Genomic DNA, 22,729 nt, shown 5'->3' on the forward strand with positions numbered 1-22,729 from the left:
TCTCTGTGTTTCCAGGCCATAAGGAAGGGAAGGGATAGATTAATATGGAGTAGGTTTTTTAAAGGTTGGCATAACACAGTGGGCCAAAGGGCCTGTACTGTGCTGTGGTCCATCTGCCAATGTCTGCTGGTGAATGACCATTTCACCCTTCTGACTGCTACAACTCTGACTGAGAGCTCTTATTTTGGCAAGTCAATTGCCAAGAGCAATGGCAAATTCAGCTGTCCCCTTGATCTAACAGTGGATTTGTACTCCCCATCCCCTTTCTTCCCTGAAGTCTGAATCAGCTGTTTCTATTTTTTACCTTTCCAAAGTTACAATTGCTTAATTAATTTCCAGGTGATCAAATTAAATTTCTGAAGTTAAAATTAGGTGAAATAAAAAAAACCTTTAAAATTTCTGAGCAACTTTTTTTCTACTTTTTAACTGGAGTAATCTAACATTGTAGAGCGCATCGAAAGAACCAAAGACTTGTTGATCCAAATCAAGGCTTTGGTTCTTTCGACGCGCTCTACAATTTTATTAACTAAAAGACTAGAGCATATCACAAGTAGGTCGACCAGTCCAGAATGACCTGGTCTGGCAAGGAGCAATCCTTTAAGACCTGCCAGTAGGTGTGGCTACACTCTTAGCCAATCACAGTCATCCTACATTACAATCTGTACATGTACACATTGGTGATAGAATCTGTACTATCACAAATACATCATTCAGAATCTCAAATCAGATTTCAAGAGGGTTGAGAAAACAATATAAGGTCAGGATGTGCAGATTGTGTACCTGAACTCAGTATTGGTACAGCTCATGGAGCTGTTGTCTAGGTTCAATCCTGATCTCCGGCTCTGTCAATGCAGAGATTGTACCTTCCAACTGTGACTACATGGTTTTTCTTCGGATGCTCTGGTTTCCTCCCACATCCCAAAAATGTTGTGGGTCAGTTGGTTAATTGGCCCCATTGTGTAGGTGAGTCGCAGAATCTGGAGGGAATTGCTGACAATGTGGCAACCAAAAGTAAGATGACTTTACTGTAGGATCAGTGCAATAAAAACACAAACTGCTGGAGGAACTCAGCAGGTCTCGCAGCATCCATAGGTGGTCAAGATGTATAAACAATGTTTCGGGCCTGAGCCCCCAGTGGAAATGGTTTCTTGATGATTGGTACAGGTTCAATGCCTGAAAGGCTTATTTTCATACTGTATATCTCCTTGACAACCAACCCCTGAAATTCAGGCACAAGAAGCTTTCATTTTAAAGCACAGGGTAGCTCCTTTGAGACAGGAATACCCCTGATGGCCAGATGTATTGATTCCTTATTGTCACCCAGCTATTTTGTTTCTCACAGCTGCAGCCAAATCTGAGAACCTTCTAAAGTTGGGTTTTCCCAAAACACGATGGAAAAGGCAACTGTAGTTTTTCAGCTCATTCCTGGATTATGTCACAAATAGATTCTAGCCCTATTAACACCGGTACAATGAGCTGCTCTTCCTTTGAGAACTGTAGTTTGCAAAGCTAGTATTTAGGACCATGCAGTTATATTACATGCCCAAGCATGTAAGAAAGAAACAAAAATTTAGGAAAGGACTTATAGCCTTTAAAAAAAATCACATTAATCTTTTATTAATTATTATATCAATGACATAAAAATGTAATCTTATTTGTTATTGATATAGTTTGTTTTAAAAAGATGATATGTTATAGAACTGAATGGGACTATTGAACTAAAGTAGAAACACAATGCTGGAGAAACTGAGTAGGTCAAACAGGATCCTTTATATAGCAAATATAAAAATACATATCCAATGTTTCAGGCTTGAGCCCTTCATCAAGGTATGGACAAAATGTAGGTGGGAGACTGAACAAAAATTTAACTTAGAGGTTAGTGGCAGTTATATACTCGGGAGCTGGCTTGTTTAACATGTCTTTTTCTCATAATATATAATGTTCCTCTTCTTAAAATTTACCTAAAGTAAAAGAATTTTGGGAAGATTTTGGCTCATGCTCTCCTAGAGTTAGGAGACTAGCTTTTGAGCTGTGGCATTTGTTTTGCTGACCCTTACTCAAATTGCCTTGGGAGTCACTTAATATCAATTCATTGGACTTTTACTGGAGGACCAGTGGAGTCCACTAGAAGCATTGCAGATGCATTCACAACTGTGTTATAAGAAACTAAAATATTTGAAAATATTTGAAAGTAAAGTAAGCCTTTATGTTTATGATTTTTTTTTCTAGATAAATTTGACCTCATTTATTGCTGTGAATGGAGCCACAGCCCATCCACATTATGATCCTGATGGGACAACCTACAATATGGGCAACTCCTTTGGCAAAACCGGTATATCTACCTGCTCATTACATAACAATTATTTTAATTGTCTACAAACATTCTCTGAGAACTATTTTACAGATAGACCAATTGCAAGCAGAACAACATTTTGCATACACATGAGTGCATTTTGCTGCACTCACAAGGGAAATTATTTTTGTTAGCTGAATGTACCACATTTCATGCTTAAAATCTGCTGTTCTCTTTTGCTTGTGGCATCATTCCCAACACTAAACCTCAACCTTTTAGAGCCACGATTGGAAAAAAACAATGCTGGAGAAACTCAGCAGGTCGAACAGTGTCCTTTATATAGCAAAGGTAAAGATACATAACCAATGTTTTGGGCTTGAGCCCTTCATCAAGGTATGGAAAAATGCCAGCAGGTGTCTGAATAAAAAGAGTGGGGGAGAGGTGTGATCGCAATGGCAGGAGGTAACAGGTGGAGAAGGGAAGGAGGGGGCAGCAGCAAGCAAGGGAAGGAGGGATGGCGAGGTGAATAGAGAGGGAAAGGGGGAGGAGAGCTGGAAGGGGGAAGCAAAAGGGGGGGTGGGGTGGGAGATGAAAGCAGCTTGGCAGAAACCAGAAACGTTGGTGTTGATCCCATCTGGCCGGAGAGTGCCCAGACAGAATATCAGGTGGTGTTCCTTCAATTTACGAGAGGTGTTGGTGGGATAGTACATAAGGCCATGAAAGACATGTTAGTATAGGAGTGTAATATGGAACTGAAATGGTTGTCTACTGGGAGGTCTCTGTCGCTGGGTGGTGGTTCATTCATATGCAATATCCTGGAAGCCCTCACATTTAACCACTGGCAGCCAGAATAAGAATTGTCGTAAGAACAAATTGCAGAAAATTATGTGGGCAATAGACAAGAGCAGGAACCACTGAAATTTCCTGCTGCTTCAAGGCTTAAAAAAGGGTCACGACCCTAAATATTGTTCATTTTATGCCATATATGCCTGTCCCGCAGGATTCCTCCAGCTTCTCATTGTTTGTTCAAAGTGAGAGCATCCATTGTTTCTTTCTTTTTACAATATTTTTATTGAGTTTAGCAAAAACCCGTTAAACAAGGTATACTAATGATAAAATAAGTTAAATCATCTCGTATACATATCAAATTAGAAGCATAACCATAATTACTGCATAACTTATTTATTAATTCAGGACATCAGATTCTATAATTATAATAATTAAACAATTAAATCATAACTCATACTGTACAAAAATAATATTGAATACAAAAATTATATAAATAAGACACATAAAAATATATTTTATACTTCTCTGATGTGATGCATCCAATGTTTCAAGATTAATTTTATTGTCATGTAATAAAGACAGTGTCACATTATATGAAATTGTTTTTGCCTGGTGTAAGGCAGAAATTGCCTGAAGCGCCTCTTGCAGTTAAAGAAAGAGAAGCAAAGGAGTAATTTTATATAAAATCCTGTGACTGCGGGGTCTGCACCCAAGATGGCAACAGTCACAAGGGGTTGCAGTCTCCAGGGAAACAGAGGACTGGAGCAGGGCACCGTAAAATGGAGAGATCACCTCCCGTCTGAGAAGGCGAAGCAAAGGAGATGACCCACAGATTGGTGACCACAGCAACAGTTCAGTGAGGGGTTCTGTGGCTGAAGGACCCCCACAGGGAGCGGGTGACTCAAGGCAAATCCGTGTCCATGGATTTGCCTCCAGTGCTCCCACAACCTCTGCAGCCATATAGAGTCCAGTCCAAACCATCGCCAATCCGAGTTCCAGGTCTGAACCTCCGATACGATCAGGAATCCTTCAGCACTCCCTCACCTCCCAGTTCTGATACCTGCTCCCACTTCAAACAATTTTGAGCCAGTCTCCAGCAATCAGCAGCCTGGTGCAATTCTTTTGACCACAGTCTCTAGCAGCCCACAGCCTCCACGGGTTCCTTGCCTTGAGTCACCTGCTCCCTGTGGGGGTCCTTCAGCCGCAGAACCCCTCACTGAACTGTTGCTGTGGTCACCAATCTGTGGGCCATCTCCTTTGCTTCGCCTTCTCAGACGGGAGGTGATCTCTCCATTTTACGGTGCCCTGCTCCAGTCCTCTGTTTCCCTGGAGACTGCAACCTCTTGTGACTGTTGCCATCTTGGGTGCAGACCCCGCAGTCACAGGATTTTATATAAAATTACTGTCAGCTCCTAACTGACTCATTATGTTCACGGTTTCATAACTCTAAAAGAAATGGGCCAATGACAATTTTTTTCAAGCAAAATATTTCCGTAACAATTGGTCTAGAGCAGTGATTCTCAACCTTCCCACTCACAGACCACCTTAAGCAATCTCTTACTAATTGCAGAGCACCAGTTGCCTCGGGATTACTTAAAGTGGTATGTGAGTGGAAAGAAAAAGGTTGAGAACTACTGAGTTAAACAGTATCGTTAAATTATTTTTAAGTTACACAGTTTTAGTTTTCATAGTTATGGCTACTCGATAATATAGCCTACAGGATTTAAAGTTATTTAGGAATGTTTTTCTCACCTCTGGGAAGATCTGTGGGATGAGCTATGCAACCGTGGGCTGCTGCAGTGGGTGGACTAGGCCAAAAAGCTTTGGGATCGCGGAATAAAAGGAAGCGGTACGCAAGGTGGAGGAAGTGCGGTAAGCGAGCAGGGGTCCGTACTAGGTTGAAGGTGAACCCCCGGTACCCAGCTCTCCTGTCCATTTTGCTCGCCAACATCTACTCTCTGGGGAACAAAATGGATGACATCCAACTCTGGAGGTCTTCGCAGCATGAGTACAGGGACTGCTGTACTTTGATCTTCACAGAAACATGACTCAGCGATGGGGTTCCAGATGCCGGCATTCAGTTGGACAGACTCCTTTTATTTTTGGCTGGCAGAGAAGCTGCTTTGTGTGGTAAAGTCCGTGATGGTTGCCTGTGCTTTTACATCAACACAAAATGGTTCAAGGACTCTGCATGAGCTTCAGCCATTTCTCAATGCTGGATGAATTTGTAACAGTCAGATGTAGACCATTTTATCAAATGACTTGACGGTGGTCCTCATAGTTGCAGTGTACATCCCTCCAGCGCTAAGGGGCAATCCAGGAAAAGTATGAGGCGAGAAATGAGCTGAAGACGGACAGATAATTATCGTTGGGGATTTCAACCAGACGAACCTCAAATCAAGGTTACCTAAATTCCATCAGTATGTAGACTTTGCTACAAGAGGGGTGAACACATTGGATCTTGTGTATATGAACAATTCTAAGCATATCAGGCAGAACCTCGCCCCCACCTCGGATACTCAGACCACATCTCTGTAATGCTGATCCCAGCATATAGACTGCTGATCATGTGCTCCAGACCAGTTTGGAAGCAGGTTAAAACCTGGCCAGTGGGAGCCATTCATGCACTTCAAGATTGTTTTGAATGCACTAACTGGAACATGTTCAAGGAAGCAGCAGCTGGTGATGACAGCATCAATCTGGAGGAGTATATGGCATCGGTGACCAGCTACATCAGTAAGGGTTTGGATAACATCACTGTGTCCAAGAACATCATAACTCGCTCAATTTAGAAGCCATGGATAACAGCAGAGGTGCCTGTGCTGTTCAGGAAACGAGACGCTGCCTTCAGAGCAGATCAGAGCGGGTGACAAGATAGCCCCAGCTATTACAAGAGCCACGCTGGCTAAGGCCAATAGGGAAGCCAAGTGTGCGCATGCCCAGTGCATTCATAGTCACTTCCTGGACAGCAAGGAAAGGCAATGCATGTGGAAGGGCATCCAAGGCTCACTAACCACAAGACCACTCCATCTGCCTGTGCTGATGATGTCTCCCTCCCAGAAACATTGGATAACTTCTACGTGCGCTTTGAAGCGAAAACATATATGGCAGCGAAGAAGACAGCTTCTCCTCCAAGTGACTAGGTACTGTGGCCGATGTGAAGTGGGGGCTAGGCAAGGTCAACCTGTGGAAAGCTGCTGGACTGGATAACATTCTTGGCAGAGTGTTTAGGGGATGTACAGCTCAGCTAGCAGGTGGTCTCACTGACATCTTTAACATCTCCCTGAGAAGCACCATAGACCCAACGTGCTTCAAAGCTGCCACCATTGTCCCCATGCCAAGAATCATCTGTGACCTGCCTCAGTCACTACCTCCCTGTTGCACTCGCATCCATTGTTATGAAGTGCTTTGAGAGCCTCGTCATGGGGCATAATCAAGCTCCTGCTGCCCCGTCACTAGAACCCTGCAGTTTGCATACAGATCCAACCACTCTACTGATGATGCCATAGTTACTGCCCTCCATCTAGCCTTCACCCACCTGCTGTATATTGACTTCAGCTCGGCAAAATGCTAAAGTTAAAGCCTCAATCAGCAGTATCTGAAAGTTCAGATGTGAATCCAGATGACAGTATTTCCAAGGTTATGAGTGCAGGAAAATTTTTGGTCTTCTAAAGCGAGTACAGATTTGCGTGCTTCAAGCATATCAGCTATGCATGTGAAGGCACAAGCAGACCTGGCTACTATCCGTGCACAACGTGAATAGGTGGAGAAAAGGCATGCTTTAGAAGATATGGAAGCTGAAACGAACAATCATCAACTAAGGCAAGAGGCTGGAATCAGGAATCAGCAACTAAAGTTACAAATGACCAGTGAAGAACAAAATAGATAATTGAAGAGAGAAAAGTAAAGACTAGAGCTTGAGGAACAATGTGTTATGAATATGGCCAAAGTAAAAGCTTTGGCTCAGGCTTCTGCAAGGTTTAACACTCAAAGTGAAATACCCAAAGGGCCAGCACCTAACATTCCAGATCAATGGGTATCGCATCCTCAAGAAACGAATGTACCTGAGCAAGGAGCCACAGGTGTCCCTACTAGTGCTCAGATGACAATGACCAATCCTCTGGAAAGAGCTAGTGACATTCAATCTCTTCAGAACGCGTAATATATGATTCTTCCCAAATGTTCAACCATGCAAGTGGATCATACTCAACCATTGATGTCTCTTGGTTTTGCTGAAGAACTAGCGACAAGTCCAGGATCGCCACCATTGCCATCACTTACATACCAAGGATCCCCCATTAATGCCATCACTTACAACTCAAGGTCCTACACCAATGGTATCAGTTCAAGATCCATTTGACCCAGTCACAATGAGACAGTTGCAAGCCATGTCACTCATAAGAAAGGAAAATGAAATTTCTGCTATGTTAGCGCAGCAACAAGATTCATATGGTTTACCTAAGTAGGAAATTCCAGTTTCAAATGGAAATCTATTACAATATCTGACGTTCATGAAATCCTTCGAACATCACATTGAAAGTAATACTAAAAACGCGAAAGATCGTCTGTATTACCTGGAACAGTAGACTGGAGGACAGGTGAAGGAGTTAGTCAAAAGTTGGCAATATATGAATCCAGACCAAGGTTTTAAAAAGGCAAAATAATTATTACATCATCATTATGGCAATGAATATAAAATCGCAAGAGAACACGTAGACAAGATTCTTTCTTGGTCACCAATAAAATCAGAGGACACAATGGTGTTACAAGCATGTGCACTATTTCTGAGTAACTCAATGGGAAGTAGTGTATGGGAAGAGCTGAATTTGCTTGCTAATTTGTCGATTATTGTAAATAAATTAATTTATAAGTGGAGGGAATTGTGGAGAACCAAAGCTGCAGAGCTTAAAATGATTCCGGGAAGGGATGGCACTTTTGAGGATATTGTACAATTCTTGGAATGGCACTATGTGTTTACACCATACCAGCATTTGGGAATATTAAGGATACTTCAATAGTTTCTAAAGATGAAAATAAGTCTAAATCATCGTCTCAACGGAAACCAAAGGGAAGTACCTTTGTTACTGCTGTGTCAGATACAAGCACAAAAAAGATAAGACTGTTCAGGAAAGTTGTTTGTATTGCAAAGATAAGCAATACAAATCTTTCAATCGTGAAAGATGTTCACGATTGGAGAAAAAGTCATATGACGAGAAATTAAACTTTTTAAAGAATAATGGAATATGTTTTGGTTGCTTGTGTAAAGGACACATCAGCAAAACTTGTAATAAGTGACATTTCTGATATATGCAGTTTAAAACATCCCAAGTTGAGAAGGATGTCAAACAATCTGAATCCAAGGGAGGATGCTTCAGACAAATAGTCTTACTGGTGCCCGTGACAAAGCTCTCTCAATAGTTCCTGTGCAGGTTAAAGCTAAAAAGGGGAGCTTCATACTGAAGACCTACGCACTTCTTGATCCAGGAAGTACCACCTCATTTTGTACTGTGGAATTAATGAATAAACTTTATATTCATGGTAAAAGATCACAGATCTTGTTGAAGACCATGAATGATGAAAAAAACATTGAAACTAATATAGTTTTAGATTTACAGATTACTGGATTGAATAACAATGAATTTTGCGATCTTCCAAGTGTATATACTCAGAAGACTATGCCTGTGAATAAGGAGAATATTCCCTATCAGGATAATATCAAACAATGGGATTATCTAAAATATGTTTTCTTACCCAAAATTGATGTGAAAATTGAGATGTTAATTGGATTAGCTGTACCAAAATCTCTTGACCTCTAGGAGTAATAAGGAGTCAAAATTATGGACCTTATGCCATGAGAATATTGCTTGGATGGACAATTAATGGACTATTTGGAGGAAAAATGAATAATGATCCTGAAGCGTTGAATGTAGTCAAATTTCAGTTGTCAAACTTAATGATCTGTGGGAACAACAGTCTCACAGATATTCAAGAACCTTCAAAGGAGGACAAACAGTTTCTGGATTTAGTTTCAAATTCTGTTAAAAATGTTGATGGTCATTACTGTATAGCATTACCTTTGAATAAAAGAGAAATTTGTATGCCAGACAATAAAATAATTGCAGAACAGTGTATGCTGAATTTGAAGTGAAAATTCAAGAGAAATTCTTCCTTTCATTTGGAATATACCAATGCCATGTTGAACATGATAACCAAGGGTTATGTGGAAAAGGTATCAGAAGATATTTTGGAACATAAAGATGGTAGAAAATGGTATTTACCTCATCATGGAGTTAAACATCCACAAAAGAAGAAACTAATTGCTGCAGATGTTGAAGCGATGTTTCATCAAGTGAAAGTATCATCAGAAGATCGTGATTTTTTAAATGATTTTTATGTTGGCCTAATGGCGATTACAGTAAAGAATACAGAATGACAGTTCATTTCTTTGGAGCAACTTCATCACCGAGCTGTGCAAATTTTTCTCTCAGGAAATGTGCTGAAGCTAATGAGCAATTTAATTCTTAAGATATAACCATCATCAGAAATAATTTCTATGTTGATGATTGTCTTACTTCAGTGGTTTTAGAAAAGAAAGCAATAGATCTTTATAATGAGTTAAAAGAGATCTGTAATAAAGGAGGTTTCTTCCTTATGAAATGGAGTAGGAACAGTCGAGATGTGTTGGCTGTTATTCCTGAAGCAGAAAGAATAAAGGAGATAAAACATCTTGACTTGGATTGTGACATTCTACCTGTCAAAAGAATTCTAGGAGTGCAATGGTGTGTTTAATCTGATATTTTCAAATTCAAAATTGTTTTGAAAGAAGGGATTTTTAGAAGAAGAGGTATTCTTTAGATCGTAAGCTCAATATATGATCCTTTGGGAATATTTGCACCAGTAATATTGATAACCAAGAAAATACTGCAAGAATTGTGCAGAAGAAAATTTGAATGGGATGAAACTATACCAGATTCCATTGCTCAAGATTGGATGATTTGGATTGAGAGTCTTAAAATGTTAGAAAGTTTTGAAGTCAACAGATGTTGTAAACCAGCAGACTTTGGAATTGCCTCATTTACTCAGTTACACCATTTTGTTGATGCAAACAAAGGTGGCTTTGGTACTGTGAGAAATAACCTAGAGTGAGTACATTGTGGTTTATAATGGAAAAATCCAGAGTGGCTCCGTTAAAACCAATCACCATACCTCGAATGGAATTGACTGCTGCTACTATGGCAAGCAAAATGGACACTTGTGTTAAGAAGAGAATTACAGATGGAGTTAGCAGATTCTATGTTTTGGACTGATAGTACATCAGTGCTTAAATACATTAATAACAAAACCATGAATTTTCGTAGTTTTGTGACTAATAAAGTTAATGAGATCGAGTAAATTTTACAGGCTAATCAAGGGAGATGTGTTAAAACAGTGGATCATCCAGCTGATATGGCTTCATGAAGATCAAAAGTTCAATTGTTTCTGAAAAGAGCCAACACTTGGGTGTCCAGTCCTCAATTTCCTCTGCAATCTCAAGAAAAATGGCCTCAAAATCTAGAGAGTTAAAAGAATTTTCAATGGCCCTTCCAGAAATCCAAAACACGAATGTGAATGCTGTTCAAATATCTAATGAGAATGATCCGATTATTCAATTAATTTGCTTCCCTTCTTAATAGTTTCATTTAAGAAAAGCAGTAGCATGGATTCTTAGGTTAAAAACTATGCTTTAAAATCTTATCAAGAAAGTGAATCTAAAGTCTCAGAAGAGACTTAACAGTTGATGAATTGGCAAATGCTGAATTGGAGATAATTTGTTTTTGTCAAAAAAGGTGTTTGATAATGAGATATAAAAATTGAAAAGAATCTGAATGTTACAAAAGCAAGTTGTGTTTACAAGCTAAATCCTATTCTTGTAAATTATATATTGAGAGTAGGAAGAGGATTAGAAAAAGCAATAATGCCAGAAGAAGTAATACATCCAATTATCTTAGCTAAAGAATTTAATTTCTGATTTGATAGTTTGACATATACATGAAATAACAGATCATAGTAGTTGTAATCAAGTGCTTACAGAACTGCGCTAGAAATATTGGATACTCGGTGCTTCAAAATTGATCAAATGAATTATATCAAAATGTGTTAATTGTCGATGTGCAAATGCTAAACCTGGACAATAACAAATGGCGGATTTACCACAAGCCAGAGTTTCACCTGATGAAACCCCATTTACATACGTGGGAGTTGATTATTTTGGTTCTTTGCAAGTAAAACGAGGAAGAAATGTTGAAAAACTATACAAAGCTATTTTTACCTGTTTGACTATGAGAGCAATTCATATTGAAGTAGCGGTATTGCTTGATACAGACTTTTTTTAAATCATTGCTCTTTGATGTTTTATTGCCAGAAGTGGTCAAGTAAAGAAATTACATTCTGACAATGGACAATGGAGCTCAAGTAGATTTACGAAAAGCAAATCAAAATTGGAATCAACATCAAATTCAAGATGCATTACTTCAGAAAGAAATTAGTTGGATATTTAACCTATCCACAGGATCACATTATGGAGGTGTGTGGGAAAGAATGATTGGATCAATCAAGAAAATTCTTGATTCCATTTTGAATAATCAAACACTCAATGATGTCAATCTTCAAATAGTATTGTGTGAAATAAAAGCTATTTTAAATAGTTATCGAATAATTAAAATTTCTTTCAATTCCAATGACATCGAGGCACTTACATTGAATCATCTCTTACTTCTTAAATCTAAACCTTTAATGCCTCCGGGTCAATTTCAGAAAGAAGATATTTATGCAAGATGTAGATGGAAACAAATGCAGTTTATTGCGGATTTATTTTGGAAAAGATGGATTAAAGGATATCTTTCATGATTACAATCGAGCAAAACTGGTCTAAAGCTAAACACGATTTTGTATGTGGAAACATTGTAATTATCATGGATGATTCTGCACCAAGAAATTTTTGCCTACTTCCTGACAGTAGTGGACAAGTTCTTGTGATACCCTTTTTAAATAAAGGTAGAACTCACGTTCACCCTATGGGACTTTCATTTAAAAGGAGTGAATGTGGTGGTATGAGCTATTACACCACTGTAATAACTGCATGTACTGGTCTGGTCTGCCCCTTCCTTCCCTCTGACCCCTCCCAGGAGATTCCCTAATAAAGGTCTCGACCCAAGACCTTTACCCCAGATCACTTCCTGCTCGGATCCAGGCCAGATGCTCTCTGAGCACCAGCTTATGTCTAAGCTAATAAAAGCCTTTTGACTCTGATCTACTGCCTCGTTGAGTCACTTGATTGCCCATCAAAGAATTTCAACTTCCTTGGAGTGCATTTGGTGGAGAATCTCACCTGGTCCTTTAACACCAGTTCCATAGCCAAGAAACCCCAGCAGTGCCTCTGCTTACTGTGAAGGCTGAGGAGAGTTAATCTCCTTCCCTCCATCCTCACTACATTCTACAGATGATATAATGAGAGCAGCCTGTGCAACTGCATCACTGTCTGGTTTGGTAGCTGTACCTCCTCAGACCACAAGACCTTGCAGAAGTTAGTGAAGTCAGCAGAAAAGATGATTATGGGCTCTCTTCCTACCATGAAGGACATCTACAATGTTGATGCAGGTGAAAGGCAATAAACATTGTGAAGAACTCTACACACCCCTCACGTAAACTGTTCTCCATTCTGCCATCTGATAGGTCCTGCAGCACTCATGCCCTTGTGTCCAGATTGGGCAAAGGCTTTTTCCCCCAAACCATCAGACTCCTGAGCACCAGAACATTTGTGGATAGGGTTCCATGGACTGTTACTGTATATGTCTTAATATTTTAATGTGTTTAACTTATATTCTAACTTATTTTTATGTAAATATGCTCCATGATCCTGGAGAAACACTATCTCGTCTTTACTGTGCGAGCATAGTATGAACGATAAATAAAGGTGACTTGACTTGATATTCCTGAGAGATGTTGGCATGAAGGATATGATCTCTTTAGTTGTGCATGTTACTTGCACGTGACTCAACTTTGAATCCTGGAGAGCAATGAGGAGGATTTTAGATCAAAGGATATTGTGGATAAGTTGCTGGAATGTGGAAACATGTGGAATCTTGTTATGTGGAAGTTGGATAAATTGCTGGTATGTGGAAACTTGCAGAAATACAAGTGATGCATTTTGACAGGAAAATAAGAGACAATATAAACAAAATGATGAAATACTAAAGTTGATAGAGTACATGCCCATGAATCTTCAAAGGTGACAGGATAGGCCTCATTGTGGTCTCTGTGCATGGACTTGAGGCTCTCAACACCCTCATAAACTCTTCATCTTCACTTTGACCCATCACAAGCCAGGGATTCCCAAGTATAGGTGGGGCCGGTACATATATTTTCCAAGAAGAGAGCGGCACAGTTAGTGCAGCGATTAGCGCGTTGATGTTACAGCACCAGCGACAGATTTGAATCCGACAGTGTGTGTGAGGAGTTTGTATGTTCTCTCCGTGTCTGCATGTATTTTCTCTGGGTGTTCCAGTTTCCTCCCACCCTTCGAAACATACTGAGGCAGTAGGTCAATTGGATGTAATTGGGCAGCATAAGGCTCATGGGCCGAAAGTGCCTATTACTTTGCTGTGTCTCAATTTGAATTGAACACTCTGAGCACATTCTTGGCTCTTTTCTTCCACCCAACTGGTAATTTCTTCTGACATGCCAGAAAGAGTCGTTTCGGATTTGTAGTGTTTGGGTATGTGAATGCTGTGCCCTGCCCAACTGATTGAGTACAAGCCATAAAATTAGAGTTTTACAGCATAGGGACGGGTTCTTTGGCACAATTAGTCAATGCCAACCAAGCTAGTTCAATTTGTCTGCATATCCCTCTCAACCTTTCCTATCCGTGGACCTGTCTAAATGTCTGTTAAATGTTACATTTGTCCCTGCCTCTACCATTTCCTATGACATTTTGCCTTACAATTTTCTTTATCCACTAATTGCTGAATGGACCCTTTCCATTCTCTAACTGCCTGTCACAACCTCTCACATCGTCATCACCCAACTGCAACAATCTTCAGGAACTGGCCTTTGCCTCAAATTCAAGTTCAAGATTATTATCATCTTACTGTACATCGACAACCCAGATGAAACAGTGTTTCTCCAGACAGCAGTACACACACAATGCACAGCATATAATAATGACATATACCATATATTTTGGTGGATAAGACAACTTTCAGGTAAGACGAGACCCTGATTTCAGTCAGAATTTTTAGCTCATATAATAGGACTCCCAAACATACTGGTACCATATGTGTTTTGACTGAGTTGGTGTCATGTTGACTGAGCTGGTAGGTGTGGGCAACAGATGGGTGAAGCACTGCCACGAAGTGATTTATGGTTCAGACTGTTGCTAGCAGACGATTAAGCTAGCGATTTTCAAGGATCTTAAATGTGTGTTTTTTTTTATTTTACAATTTGAATACAGGTATATGAAAGTAGAACATTCCTATGGAACCTTTCGTAAGCTGAAATGGCATAAAGTGAAGAAGCGATTACTGTAGCATTTTTTGAGTGTTCCTAGACCCCAAAATTAACCTACCAAATAACACAAAACTTAAAATAACACTAACATTTACTAAAAGCAAGAATGATATATACACAGCCTAGAGATGAACAGTGCAGTTAGGCTGAGTCTTTGGAGGTTGGGGTGGTGGGAGGTACAGGAGACTGGGATGGAGGAGAGAGAAGAAGAGGGTCTTATATTGACATCTCATCGTAGTTCCCAGGTAAGGAGCTGCTCAGGATGCACACACTGCCTCTAATGGCTCACTACTTTCACCACATTTTTTCGTAAAAATGAAAATCCTTTGTAAAAGCGAATTTGCATAAAGCGAGTATTCATAAAGTGGGGTATACCTATATATTGGTAGCTTAAAAATTTGTTAACGGGTGGGGTCTGGGTGGGTTATGGAATCAATCAAGTGGTATTTTGAGAAGAATTTTAAGGTCAGTTTTTGTATCTGGCCTATAGGATGACCCTTTTCATGGGATGTTTTTTGGGTGCTTCAAGTGTTAACTTTTCCGCCGAAATATACTGTATACATAAAAATATGATATAAAATAAAATAATTATATTTTCAAATTATTTACTCAGTTACAATATACTGTTCATTAATCTCTCAGCCTGCAGGAAGAAGCTTTTTCCCAGCCTGGCTGTCCTGATTTTGATGCTTTTGAATCTCTTTCCTTGATGGTACCTCTCTCTGATTTCTGACCCTCTTTGCAGCTTTTTCTTCAGCAACTCTTGGAGTTCGTCCCATACTTGCCAGATTTCCTTGGATTGCTCTGCATTAGAGAAATGGGATTAGCGCATGGATTTAAGCACTGGGAAACTTCAAAATGTATGGGGGGTGGGGTTGTAGATCAGTTGGGCGTAAATGGGTGCCATGGGCTCTTAGGATGGAAGGGTCTGTCAGTATGGTGTATTTTTTTAAAAAACCCCAAGTCCTGATCAAATATACTGAATATTTGTATTTAATTTTGTAGGTACAATGTATAATATCATTGCAGTTCCTCCCCAGATGTCAGATGATGAGGAGACACTTCAAGGCAGAATAGTTTGCAACTTCAAACCAGAGGACAACACAAAACCTTCTTATTACCACAGCTTTGGTTTGTTGTTTTGATTAATTGTCAGAATATGAATCAATATTTATATTTTCATATATCAAAGGTGAACGTAAAGATTTCTTTATCATATTAAAATGTATTTATTTTTAAGAATGGAACCAATGTTTGGATGAGTTACCTGGCCCAAACATTAGGCCTGTAATATAGTACCTTATCAATGTCAAAAGAAATGAAATAAGATAAATTTTAAAAAAGCATAAAGTAAAAATTGTTTATCAACTAAAAGATTGTAAACAGAAAAAGATTAAGGATGAGAATTTCTAAGTAGATAACCATAACAGAAGATTTTTATAAAATGATTGGTTTTTAAAAATACCTTTTATGTTATTCCCCTTCCATGTAGTGTGAGAACTTGCATTTAGTAATCCTGAATTTTTTAAAAAATCTCAATTTTGGAAAGAATATGCCTAAATTAAAGCTTGAAGGATATTATCTATCAAGGTAATTTAAATGTCTGACAGAAGCAAGTGAGTTGAGTAATATTTAAAAGATACACTGAATGAATCAAAACAAACCCTTTGGCAAGTCTTTTTATTAAATGCTCTGACTAGGAAAGATCCTGAAGAAAATTAGCCAAAAGAATAGATTAAAACTTTCAAATCCCCCAGATCAAGAGTTCACCAGAGCCTTTGTGGAACATTGGAGAGGTAAAAGTGGTGGGCATTCTCTATTAAGTCCATAAAAATCAGATTGTAGTCTGAATATTTCTTTCAAAGAGATACATGAATTCTTGTTTTGTTGGCAATCAATTTAGTAGGTTGCTGTAGACCCATATGATCAAACAAATGATGTAACAAGTATGGGGCAGCGTGGTTAGCACAATGCGATTATAGATCCAGCGACCTGGTTCAAATCTGCACTGTCTGTAAGGAGTTTCTACATTCTTCCCATGTCTGCATGGGTTTCCTCCCAGATGATCCAGTTTCCTTCTGCTTCAGCTAATTGGGGTATTTGGGCAGCACTTGCTTGTGGGCTGGAAGGGTCTCATACCATGCTGTACATCTAAAAATTTTAATTGAAATGAGTATTGAATTCTTTAATCATTTACTTACATCATTTTATTCTTTTGCGACAGGAATGACCAAAAACTACATTATCTTTGTTGAGCAACCTGTAAAAATAAATATAATAAAAATTCTCACATCCAAACTCAGGGGTAAAAGTTTGGATTGCTCCATAAGCTGGGAGCCAAAACTCAACACCATTATCCATGTTGCTAATAAACACACAGGAGAGGTAACTTTATGACATGATACTGTTTGAAGATTTTTATTTTTGTTCATATGAAGGTATCATTTATGTACCAAAATCTCAGTAATCTGAGATTTTATTTCTGATACTTGATTAAGGATATTGATACTGTGAATGAACTTAAATGATGTAATGAGGTTAATAATATTCCAGTCCTAAAGGCACGGAGACTGCAGTTGCTGGGATGTGGAGCATTAAACAATCTGTTAGAAAAACTACGCAGGTCGAGCAGCATCAATGAGGAATGACAACTGGAGGCTATTTGGCAGCTCCAACCACAATAGTTGCCCAGGTGAACCCAAAGGTGAATTTCCCTTATTGGTGCACAGCGACTGCCCCTTGAGTACATTCTTGCCAAGAATGCACTTGAGGGAAGCTGCTACCAGGATGGGGATAAGATGTGGAGGCTGGCCATCTATGGTGACTTCTCTGGCAGAAAGAATTGAGCCCTCTAGCCCCTCTATAGAAACGCAAGGTCCCTGCCACACCTTGGGGTTCCTGGAAATTATGGTCTACTTGGCTCCAGTATCCATGGCACTGGTTATTCCCCTTTTCCCAGTGTACAGCCTCTGGGATAAATGGCCTTACGATGTCCAGCTGGGACAGGACCACTGAATGGATCCACTGGAAGCCCTGGCCTCCATCCTATGGAACGAGGGTGGAGTTGTGTCACGTTGTGGAGGGTGTTTTGTGTGACAGTGTATTGGCCATTTCCTGTCACATCAGGAAGATAATCTCTGCCCTGAGGGTGGCTGAGGCCACCTCTGGTGGGGGAGGAGCAGAAAGCTGAGTAATTGGAGTGAGGTGGGCGGCGCGATGGGTGCTCCACCCTTGCGGGACGTTCCCTCACCACAATACTCCTGCCACAGCACGAACATGGCAGAGGTGGAGATGCCATGGATGCGGGCATGATCTACGCCAGCACGTGCCAGGGAAAAGTAAATTTCCCCGTGGGTTAACGGGGAGGTGGTCTTGCTGACCTTACTGTTGGTGTGGCAAATCTGTGTGGGTGCACCCTGTGCAGGAACTTGCTGCTCGTTGCATTCTAGCCCCTCCAGAAGGGTGATGGCTTACTGAATAGTCTTATTGGTCACTGGTCTCGTCAAGGACAAGACTACCCCCTGGACAGGCAGTGGTCATAAGGTGGCCCGTCAAGGCAATGGTAACCCTGGCATATCAGGTAAATTGACCCTGTGGGCCACCCCATAGATGCCGGTAATGAGAAAGCTGTCCCTTACAATTGGAAGGAGTGTATAACTTCTCACCTATATTAAGGGCAGCACAGTTGGTGGGGTGGTTAGCTTAATGATCTACGTTTGATTCTGGCCCTGCCTTTAAGACGTTTGTATGTTCTCTCTGTGTCTGCATGGGTTTCTTCCATGTGCTCTGGTTTCATCCCATCCTTCAAAAAGTACAGGGGTTCCAGGTTAATTGGGGTATTTGGGCAGCACCAGCTGGTGGAAAGGGCCTACAGTATTACCATGCTGGACGTCTAGAAAAAGGACAGCTGATGGAGAAACAGCACCACCTGCAGATTCCCCTCTAAGATTCACTTAATGCTGACTTGGATAACACTGTTCCTTCTTTGTCGCTATCCAAGGACTTACTACCTGACAGCATTGTTGAAGGCACGGTTTGCGGGCCGGTTAGTGCAACATCTTGACAGCTCCAGTGGCTAAGAGCAGGGTTCCAATCCCGTGTTGTCTATAAGGAGATTGTACGTTCTCTCCGTGTCTGTGTAGGTTTTCTTCAGGGGCTTAATTTTCCTCCCACCGTTCGAAACATATCAAGGATGTAGGTTAATTCACATTTCAGATTTATTGTCAGAGTACATACATGATATTACATACAACCCTGAGATTCCTTTTGCCACTAATTGGTAGTGCAAAAATTGGTTGTAAATTGGGCAGTATGGAATCGTAGGCCGAATTGACCTGTTACCATGCTGTAGGTCTAAATTTAAAAAAAATTTAAACATTTTTTTTAAATTGAAGGGGCTTCACTTGAGGCACTCTTACAGTAATGGAAGTCTCATGAGCAATTAGGCATAAAATTTACAAAAGTTAGCTTTGCCACCAATGGCCACCACCTGAATAATGAGTACGTGAAAAAGCTGGAACCCACACCGTAGTTGTATTTGAACTTTAATAGTCAGATCTCATTAATATTCCTCAGACCAGATTTCACTGGGCAAATGATCCACAAATCCGACGAAGGGTTCTGACTCATTCTTGGCCTCTCACTGATGCCGCTTCACCCACTGAGTTCCTCCATAAGATTAAAAACACAATGCTGGAGAAACTCAGCAAGTCAAACAGTGGCTTTTATATAAGCAAAGGTAAATACCTAACTGACATTTCGGGCTTGAGCCCTTTATCAAGGTATGGATAAAATACCAGCAGGTGTCCGAATTAAAGAGGTGTGGTCGCAAAGGCAAGAGGTGATAGGTGGACAGGGGAAAAAAAGGAGGGAGGGCGAAGAGGAGTGCAGATTAGCAAAAACCAGAAAAGTCTATGTTAATACCATTTGGCTGGAGAGTGCCCAGACAGAAAATCAGTTGCTGATCCTCCATTTTGTGGTTGGTCTTGGTAGATCATACATAAGGCCATGGACAGGCGTGAATATGGGAGTGTGACATAAAACTGAAAAGGTTTGCTACTGGGAGATCTCTGTCACTGGTGCGGACAGAGTGAAGGTGCTCAGCATAGTGATCTCCCAATCTGTGCCCCATCTCTCCGACGTAGAGAAGGTCACAAAGGTCCCTTTTCCTTTTCAGTTCTTCTCCCTCCCTTCACCTCATCATCCATCCTCCCCTTGATTTACTGCTGTCCCTTCCTTCCCTTCTCCACCTATCACCTCCTGCCTTTGGGACCACACCTCCTCTCTACTCTTGTTCAGAGACCTGCCGACATTTTTCCATAGATTGATGAAGGGCTCAAGCCCAAAATGTTGGTTATGCATTTTTACTTTTGCTATATGTGCAGTGTGCTCCCAAAATCACAGTGTGGCTTTTGCGCAAACAGAGGAACTACTGACATGGTCTTTGCCCTCAGACAGCTCCTAGAAAAGTGCAGAGAACAAAACAAAGGATTCTACATCACCTTTGTTGACTTCACCAAAGCCTTTGACACCGTGAGCAGGAAAGGGCTTTGGCAAATACTAGAGCTCCTCGGATGCCCCCCCCAAGTTCCTCAACATGGTTATCCAACTGCACGAAAACCAACAAGGTCGGGTCAGTTACAGCAATGAGCTCTCCGAACCCTTCTCCATTGACAACGGCATGAAGCAAGGCTGCGTCCTCGCACCAACCCTCTTTACTATCTTCTTCAGCATGATGCTGAAACAAGCCATGAAAGACCTCAACAATGAAGACGCTGTTTACATCCGTTACCACACGGATGCAGTCTTTTCAATCTGAGCCGCCTGCAAGCTCACACCAAGACAAGAGCAATTTGTCCATGAACTACTCTTTGCAGACGATGCCACTTTAGTTGCCCATTCAGAGCCAGCTCTCCAGCGCATGACGTCCTGTTTTGCGGAAACTGCCAAAATGTTTGGCCTGGAAGTCAGCCTGAAGAAAACTGAGGTCCTCCATCAGCCAGCTCCCCACCATGACTACCAGCCCCCCCACATCTCCATCGGGTACACAGAACTCAAAACAGTCAACCAGTTTACCTACCTCAGCTGCACCATTTCATCCGATGCAAGGATCGACAAAGAGATAGACAACAGACTCGCCAAGGCAAATAGCGCCTTTGGAAGACTACACAAAAGAGTCTGGAAAAACAACCACCTGAAGAAACACACAAAGATCAGCATATACAGAGCCGTTGTCATACACACGCTCCTGTTCGGCTCCGAATCATGGGTCCTCTACCGGCATCACCTACGGCTCCTAGAACGCTTCCACCAGCGCTGTCTCCGCTCCATCCTCAACATTCATTGGAATGACTTCATCACCAACATCAAAGTACTCGAACTGGCAGAGTCCACAAGCATCGAATCCATGCTGCTGAAGACCCAGCTGCGCTGGGTGGGTCACGTCTCCAGAATGGAGGACCATCGCTTTCTCAAGATCGTGTTATATGGCGAACTCTCCACTGGCCACCGAGACAGAGGTGCACTAAAGAAGAGGTACAAGGACTGCTTAAAGAAATCTCTTGGTGCCTGCCACATTGACCACCGCCAATGGGCTGATATCGCCTCCAACCATGCATCTTGACGCCTCACAGTTCAGCGGGCAGCAACCTCCTTTGAAGAAGACCACAGAGCCCACCTCACTGCCAAAAGACAAAGGAGGAAAAACCCAACCAACCAATTTTCCCTTGCAACCGCTGCAACCGTGCCTGCCTGTCCCGCATCGGACTTGTCAGTCACAAACGAGCCTGCAGCAGACGTGGACATACCCCTCCATAAATCTTTGTCCGCGAAGCCAAGCCAAAGATAAAGGACACTGCTTGACCTGCTGAGTTTCTCCAGCTTTGTGTTTTTACTTCAACCACGGTGTCTACAGATTTTCGTGTTTTATTTCTTTCCTTCAGAAGATTGTGTTTTGTTCTGGATTTCAGCACCTCCAGTCTTTTGTGTATCTGCTGTTTAGATTCATCCGAATAGAATGGTTTACCTTTGAATAAGTCGAGTCAAGAGCAGATGAACATGGGCTTTTTATTTGTACCATTAAAATACATCAGCTATTTATTTGAATTCTCTCAGATTCATTGAAAAAGGATTTGTTCTCAAATATTTTCACATTACTTTTAGATTATTCCATTCAAATATTACACCAAAGCCTTCTGTGTATTCCATCATATTAATGCATTTGAAGACAATGACTTTATTATATTTGATTGCTGCTGTTTCGAAAATGGAAATATTCTGAATAATGCAACTCTGCGGAACCTGCGGGAAGATGGAGACGAATTGGATGAGGTAAAACAGCATTTCTGATACTTTTGTATCTTTACTGATTTCTGCAGTTTACAGTGAGTGTTATTTAGTATGAGCTAAATTATGAGTTTGAGATCAATGATCTTTGGTCAAAAAATACAAAATAAGTAATTTTAGAAATAACATTTATGCACTATGAGAAGGAAATAAAACAAAATTGTAAGAGAAAATAAAACAAAATTACATATTTTGAAAACCTGAAAGAAAACAGAAACATTCATAGCAACTGTGCCAAGAGATTTTCTGATTTTAAAATGGAATTCTATTCCGGGAAATGAACAAGTGCTGGTTGTTTGAAAGTTTGAAGACTGGTATAGTTAGTTACGCAGTTTTTAGCTGCTTTGTTATATTTACAGTTTGATTCCAACATGAAAACATTAAATTCATCAATTACATAGAAGAAACACAACCTTATCATTTGATATTAATTTTGAGTAAGAAAAGAAAAAATCAAGAAAAAAAAGAACAAGCCTTAACCATCCCCCCTCCAATCCACCAAGGGAAAAAAAAGGAGCGAAATAGTCAATAGAATTGAAGAGAGAAAAGAAAAATAAACAAATAAGAAAAAGAAAAATGATGACGTTACTGCAGTACAATGAAGTAGAGACCCTGGCTTGAAAAGGGGACTACAAAGGAGGCGTATTTCCTACTTCAAATTGGTATCCTGAAACAGGGTTATATAAATCTAGACAAAGATAGGAGACAGATTTGGGTATACTAATTAATGAAAACAGCTGGTGTGACTTGTATCGGGAC

General features: G+C 40.5%; 1 protein-coding gene across 10 annotated transcripts in view; it reads left to right on the forward strand.

The window, feature by feature from the left end:
- LOC138741159 (carotenoid-cleaving dioxygenase, mitochondrial-like) overlaps positions 1–22,729 on the forward strand; it is an 88,830-nt gene that overhangs the window by 51,098 nt on the left and 15,003 nt on the right. For all 10 annotated transcript variants that reach the window (XM_069894805.1, XM_069894808.1, XM_069894804.1 and 7 more), the window contains 4 exons: positions 2,230–2,332; positions 15,632–15,757; positions 16,851–17,011; positions 21,788–21,955. In XM_069894805.1, coding sequence (XP_069750906.1) covers positions 2,230–2,332; positions 15,632–15,757; positions 16,851–17,011; positions 21,788–21,955 — 558 coding nt within the window. The remainder of the gene's footprint in view (positions 1–2,229; positions 2,333–15,631; positions 15,758–16,850; positions 17,012–21,787; positions 21,956–22,729) is intronic.

This window comes from Narcine bancroftii, chromosome 8 (genome assembly GCF_036971445.1).
Source record: "Narcine bancroftii isolate sNarBan1 chromosome 8, sNarBan1.hap1, whole genome shotgun sequence".
Lineage (NCBI taxonomy): Eukaryota > Metazoa > Chordata > Chondrichthyes > Torpediniformes > Narcinidae > Narcine > Narcine bancroftii.